This window comes from Arachis hypogaea, chromosome 17 (genome assembly GCF_003086295.3).
Source record: "Arachis hypogaea cultivar Tifrunner chromosome 17, arahy.Tifrunner.gnm2.J5K5, whole genome shotgun sequence".
Lineage (NCBI taxonomy): Eukaryota > Viridiplantae > Streptophyta > Magnoliopsida > Fabales > Fabaceae > Arachis > Arachis hypogaea.
Window position 1 is genome coordinate 131,308,256 of NC_092052.1, and position 7,043 is coordinate 131,315,298.

The window sequence follows — 7,043 nt, forward strand, 5'->3', positions numbered from 1 at the left end:
ATGTTATTGCGGGATCATCTGCTCATTGCCAAATAGCCTTGGTGATGAACTCTCAATCCAAGTGTACAAGATGCAATACCAAACTCTTTTTGGGATTTATGATCTAACAGGCAAATGATGGGAGAAGAACTGTCAGGTATGACTGTCAAAGATTTACATAGTTTAGAGAACCAACTGGAAGTTAGCCTCCATGGTGTCCGTGCAAAAAAGGTACGAATTCACCCCAAAAAATTGCAATTATCCATCTTTTAAAATTCGATATATATATCTTACACATAATTAACTTATGCAGGAACAACTTTTAATGGAGGAAATACAGGAACTGAATCGAAAGGTTAGTCTAGACACAGAAAAATATTAACTTTACTATCTTTCATTCATTAAATGTTTATTCTTTTACTTTCTGCAGGGGAACCTCATACACCAAGAAAATATGGAACTGTATAAGAAGGTAAACCTAATTCGTCAAGAAAACACGGAACTGAAGAAGAAGGTACTGATTTGGATAGGAAGACAAACTAAAATAATATCAACTATTAAAAAATCCATTTCTTAAAACAAATGCAACCTCATAAAGAGTTTTTATTCTAAATCTTAAAAAGGGAGTTTCATTAACCCAGGTCTATGGAACAAGAAATGGGAGTGGAACAGACAGAAACTCTGTTATAACAAATGGTATAAGCATAGAGGAAGACTTGCAGGTTCCTGTGAATCTCCAGCTAAGCCAACCACAGCAACAGAACTATGAGGCCACGTCAGGAGCCACAAAGTTGGGGTATGATCTTATTTAGCTAGTCAATTATTGAACCATTACAAACAAGAAGAAATATTGATGAGATTCATTTTGATTGCTGCAGCAGATTGTAGCTACACTGATGCATCTACAAAAGATGAATGTTTCTTGATAGCAATCAAGAAGATGATCTCAGCTTTGAATTTTATGTTTTCTCTATCAATAGACAATCAATGTTTGTTTTTCTATCAAGTAAAGCACTATTGCATGTGTGAGTGAGAAACAAGAAGAGCAACATCTTATGTAAAGTCAACATTTAATAAGGTAAGAAATTCTACATACAAAACATATATGTGCAATTCTTTTTTACTTTGTTTACTGCCTTGGAAACTAAATATTTAAAACTCTGCTCTTCAAATGGGTAAATACTGCCAGAGTTATTAGCAACACGAGACAAAAATTGATGAACACAGACTATGAAATTTCATACCATAAGTTAACACCAAATCAATTAAATAATATCAGAAAAATACTCAATTGACAAGAACGAACTCAGAACCCATTGCCGTTTTCTTGTGTTTTTTTTTGGGGGGGGGGGGTTGGCACATGAATCACCAAAGCAACAAATGTGTCACGAAGCATATACAATCAGTCTCTCGGAGATTACAGACAAGGAATCCCAAAATGACATATTTTTTACCCTTCATTTCCACAAAATTCCCAAATATTTTATTTGGTATCAAAGAGAGATCAAAATTGTTGAAAAATGCGTATCTCTTACACTCACTTCTATATCTACAATATTATCAATATCTGACGATTATGAGAATTGTTTTCAAATACTAATCGAACTGACCAGATTCAAATGGAGGACAAAAGTCAAATACGCATTTAAAAATGCAAATTTCAAGGGAATTTAAAATGATAGCATCAATGAATATGCAGAGGCATAAGAACACAGAGTAAGGAGTTCAGAGTAAGGAGTTCAGATGGAATCATACCCTATTGACAGAAGGTTAAAACAATATTAAAATGATAGCAAAATGTGCAATACGGAAGTAATGGAAACTTAAAAAAGAACAGAAACAACAAACAAATGGATCAAAAACATGACGGAAGTTTTATAGTAAGATGAGATGTGTAGAAGAGAATGGAATATCCAAAAGAGAAACTAATGTGCTTATACAAATTGTTCAATACACAATTGGAGATGATGTGAAAATCATTCAGTACAAGATATAAAGCCTCATAATATAGCCTTCACCGTACCAGTTTTGCTTTAGTTGCTGCTGTGACAGCCGTGTATATTGCTCACAGGTAATAGATCTTAGTAAAAAAGCGTCAAATGATTTCAAATGAAAACTTGCAAAGTTATGTAGTTGATCACATATTATAATTTACGAAATGCTAAATATATTACATCCTAAGAAATTTCAAACATTAAAAACCAAGACACTGCCCGAACACATTCATTTCAAGTTAGCAATTTTAAGTATTTTTTCCTCATATAATTATGTATTTAAAGAAAAGTTTTCTAACCCATGACAGGATAGCTAAATAAGCTTTTGGCTCTAAACCACTCAAGATTAATTGAGTAGGCACGAAAAGAATTGATTTCACTTGGACATTTCCAAAATTAATAATGGCATCAATTTGGACATTTCCAAAACATGTAACAAGTAGAAACCTACAAAGATGGAGGAGTTCACTAAAGACATGCACAAGTCAACACAATAACTAAGCCTTGTTCCATTTGGTGTAGTTAATTATATGGATAAATCAAAACCAACATTTTGTTGTGAATCATAGCCACTGATATTTAGATTTCTTTTTTAATAGTTTCACCTATGATTTCTTAGAAGTTCCTCTACTTTTAGTTTACAACTACTCTTCATTTGATCCATCTCCATATTGGCACCTCTACAAGTCTTTCTCATACATGGCCAAAGTCCATAAGACAAGATTCTATATCTTTACAAATAAGCACTGCCTTAGCTCTCTATCCAATGCATTCAATCATAATCCTATCTTATCTAGTGCGTCCACTCATCCATCACAACATCGTCATCTTTGTTGCAGTTAACTTATTTTCTTGTTGACTTCAACTAACCAACATATAGTTTCATACAATATTATCAATATTTTAGTTATACTATAAAATTTAATCTTGAGCTTTAATGGTATATTTTCTTTTAATCACAATATACCCAAACCACTCCTCCATTTTGACGACCTAACTTGAATCCTATGGTTAAGATCCTCATCTATTTCTCCAAAAGTTTAGATATTGTACCTTAGACACTTAATTCTTAAGAAACTTTGCATCTCTTTTGTAACTTGGGGATGTAAGAAGCAGAATGTGGTGGCTAGATCGAAGTACTAAGACAGAGCTTCGTGCTTAGGCACAAGGATGTGAGAGCTACTATGGATGAAGAAGTACTCGGCGACTTGAAAGTAAAAAAAAATGAAGTATTTATGATGATAACAAGTCAGCAAGCAATATAGCCCACAATTCAATCCAATACTACGAAACTAAGCACATTTAGATTGACTACCACTTCATTAAAGACATATTGGACAGATGATTAATCGCCACAAGACTTCTACCTTTGGGATTCACAGTTGACATATGTGTTGACTAATGGGCTTCTCATGTATCCATTAACCACCTTGAAGGGGAAGTTGAGATATGTTACATTTATGTATACAAAAATGCCATTTATATACTAAAATCAGCCACCATGTATTTGTGTATAAATACATGTGTTGTTTAACTCATTTTCAATGTGTATTTTTGTATCCCAACATGTATTTTATACTAGTGACTGATTTTAGTGGCTAATTTTGGTATACACCTAACATGGTTGTTATGTAAAATAGTGAATAAATTTATTTTATTGTTGCCATTTATTGGAACAATTTAGAAAAGCACACTTTAGGCTTGATTAGGATTTGGCAATAATTACCAGATGCCTGTATGTTGTAACACATATTGTACAGTCCAATAATCAAGAAATAATTTCCTATCTTCTTTCAAGTTTCTATATACCCTATCTTACTTTTACTTCATGCAAAAATCATGTGCTTTCAAAGCTTGTCTAGCGTTTTCATTGCTATTGACAGTCTTAATATAACCATTTACATTTGTAAAACATTACGCTGGACATAGCCACTTAAGTTTTTTCTCTTTCCCTACAAAATTCTATTTGAAAAACTTAAGTTCTTGTCTCTATAGCATTTATAGCTAAAATGATATCCATGATCAAGACCACTTCTAGAATCCTAAAAGGCACAACCTGTATTTGAAATCCAAAATAACTATACATAGAATATCCATATTAAAACTCCAGTACCACATTTTGAACACATACCCATTGTGTTGAATCAAACTGCATCCATTGCTCCAACAAGGCTGCACAAATTATACGTAAAGCCTGCAAAAATTATCCCCAAAAATTGACAGCGACGTGTATGAGACTTCCGCCTCATCGGATCCAGGGACAATAGATACATGCAGTATTACCTCACAAGCAAAGAGACTAAACTTGCCTTAGGAGGAGAATAATACGAAGCCTGTCAATCCTCAACATCTCAGAGGAATATCTTCAAAAGAATTACTGTGAGCCTTACCCTCCTAAATAAGGAGCACATGTTTATTCTCATTTCAAAAACTTTCTTTCTTATCTAAAATTCTTTCATTAGAAGTTACAGAAATTACACTCTAACCAAATATGTTAGTTGCAATGCACTAGTACAAAGATTTGGCTTGTGTTTTTTTTCTTAAATCAGCAAAACTAGTCAACAACAACCAAATCAAAACTTCTAAAGCACACCCAACACCTTACCAGATACCAAACAAAATAACCCATAAAAAAGTCAATAACGAAACAATGCAAAACATATGCGAATAAATGAATAAATGCACAAATATGTCAATGAAATTACTCATGCAACTTTGCTCGTACCTGTATTTCTTTTGTAACATAGGATTAAACTTTTTGTAGGTTTTTTTTTTTTTCATCAAGTCTAATATTTTCAGCACATCAGAATAAAAACTATCACAAATCCTGTTAGACAAGGAAATAACAAACTATCCTCAATAACCATAAAAAATCAATTTAGTAAGAGAGGGATGGGGTGGGGGAGCTATAAAGTTACAATTTGAACGTAACTTTGGTGATAGAATTAAGAGTAATGCATAATCAAACATTATAAATATTGTCTTAATATTAAATACAACTTGCAAAGCCAGAAAGTAATACACTCTGCTCGGTAATTGTCTCTAATTATTTAGTGGATAAATTTTTCCTTAGGATGAAGATAATTGCTTGTTTATCTATTTAGTGGATAAATTTGTATCTATCTTTTTCTCCAAACAAATTTATCTCTCTCAATGTCATTCTATTTTTTGTCTTAAAAACAATTTCCAAAAGAGTTGCATAAAATGGTGATAAAACAACTCATTGGCAAATACCGAATAAGAAAAGAAAAATAGAAGTTTAAGAAAGTCTAAAATTGTTCACCATTGCCATTTCTTTATCTACATAGCAAGAAGATTCCATAATTAAAACATAAAATTGATCACAAACAATAAATAGAACATGTACTCACTGTTTAAGACAAAACTTTATTTTACTTTAATCCAATAGAGTGAGGGACACCAAAAAAAGTCATCACTAGCACTATTCAAGTTTCATAGAGAAAAAAAATAGAACAACAATTGAGAGAAAAGTAAGCGCATCGGACAGAGAAAATTTGACGTTTATTTAGAAACAACCAATGAACTGAAACAACAGGGAACTTAAAAACTGCACTAAAGTGGCCAAAGGAATATTTGATAAACTACTAGGGAGAAAAAGAAAAAAATATGTGTACTACAATCACAGTCCGAGTAGTGTCTTTATATCCTATTGTATCAATCTGAGATCCAAATTGTTTTTAGGCCAGAATAAGATATATTATTTTGCACTCATTTTTTTTGTCTATACTAAGTTAAAAGAGTCTTCTCCGCCGATGGATGATATGTGAAAAGTGAAAAATCATCATTTTCGCACAAAGTCTAATGGCTTTTTTTCAAAAAAAGTTATATCCACAAAATAGAGGTTCTAACAAAATATACATGTAGTCTCCAACGTGTAGAATCGCCATAATTTTATTTTGATGCATTATCAACTTTTTCGGATGCAACAAAGTATTTATAATTGTCGTTAACAAGCATAAGTAAAACGAGAAATCTCATAATATTAGAACAGAAAAAGAAATTAGAGGACAACAACAACAAACAGAGAAGTTATAACAACTTTGAATCAACAGATATAGATTTTTCATTCATTTTCTCACATACGATCATGAGCTTCAAAGATCCTGAAACAGTATTTTATACGTCCTTGTGAAGAACACGTATTCTATAAGCTTTTGTACGTATATTTTATCGCAGAGTTTCAGCGGTGTCAGTGTTATGAGATTATAACTTTTACCTTTATTTTCCCGCAGCTTCTCAGCCACCAAACGCAATTACAACCTGAAGAACTTGCTGTTGTTCGAACTGAATGAAAAACAATCGGTGATACTTCCGCTAACGTGATTCGGACGAAACGCAGAATCTGTGAGTTGCGAAAGAAACCGATAATGCAGTACGGAAGCGAGCTTCACGGAGAAGATCGCAGACTCTCTCACAATGAAATAAGGCATGAAGAAGAATGCGAGATCTGGTTCCGAGAATTCTCATACGAATGGCGAATCAGATGGAGAGAGAGAGAGAGAGAGAGATAGCGCGATGCTTAGGAGTTTCGAGTTCATGAGAAAATATCTGGGCCAACTAGGGATTTAAATAAGGAGTAGTGCTAGGGAGCCAATGGTACAATGCGCTAAATCTTTGGTTTATGAATCAAATGAACATCACCTATACTATGCTGGATAACCATTCGGATACCAGGGATAATAAACATCTCATGATATAAAAAGCTAATTTTGGGTTCACCAAGGTTCAAACCCTTGACCTTTTGGATATGGAATTCTTATACCATGTCCTGAAACCACTCATCCCAAAAGCGTAACTTGAAAAGACAATGTAACACTAATAATAATATCTCTAATACTTTCCAAACCTTCATTGTACACATTGTACGCTTAGGTCATTGGCTCCCTATACTTTCTCTTAAATAAGTAGCGTTTTCTGCCTTGGACACACTCGAACGTGTCGACTCACTACTTCTATCTAGCAAGAAAACTAAAACAATTTCGCTACGTTACCTAATATAAGTATTTTTTTGGATGTATCTAATAAAAATATTTTTTTTATGTTTGTGTT

The 7,043-nt window shown here is 33.0% G+C and overlaps 1 protein-coding gene and 1 long non-coding RNA gene across 16 annotated transcripts in view; one reads left to right on the forward strand and one right to left on the reverse strand.

The window, feature by feature from the left end:
• LOC112767201 (MADS-box transcription factor 23) overlaps nt 1-1,102 on the forward strand; it is a 27,722-nt gene extending 26,620 nt beyond the window's left edge. For 5 of the 9 annotated variants that reach the window (XM_025813085.3, XM_025813084.3, XM_025813087.3 and 2 more), the window contains 5 exons: nt 111-210; nt 293-334; nt 410-493; nt 621-775; nt 858-1,102. In XM_025813085.3, the coding sequence (XP_025668870.1) occupies nt 111-210; nt 293-334; nt 410-493; nt 621-775; nt 858-867 (391 nt within the window). In that variant the 3' untranslated portion in view covers nt 868-1,102. The remainder of the gene's footprint in view (nt 1-110; nt 211-292; nt 335-409; nt 494-620; nt 776-857) is intronic. The other 4 variants (XM_025813086.3, XM_072223663.1, XM_025813088.3 and 1 more) reach the window with 2 other exon arrangements.
• The window catches only part of LOC112767203 (uncharacterized), a 14,826-nt gene extending 7,993 nt beyond the window's left edge, over nt 1-6,833 (reverse strand). Inside the window, exons 1-4 of one of the 7 annotated variants that reach the window (XR_011875705.1) lie at nt 6,211-6,833; nt 4,699-4,800; nt 4,283-4,367; nt 1-4,167 (exon numbers count right to left, since the gene is read on the reverse strand). This is a non-coding gene — a long non-coding RNA (uncharacterized lncRNA). Of the gene's footprint in view, nt 4,801-6,210 lie in introns of all 7 variants that reach the window. The other 6 variants (XR_011875704.1, XR_011875701.1, XR_011875703.1 and 3 more) reach the window with 6 other exon arrangements.
• Nucleotides 6,834-7,043: the final 210 nt, after the last annotated feature.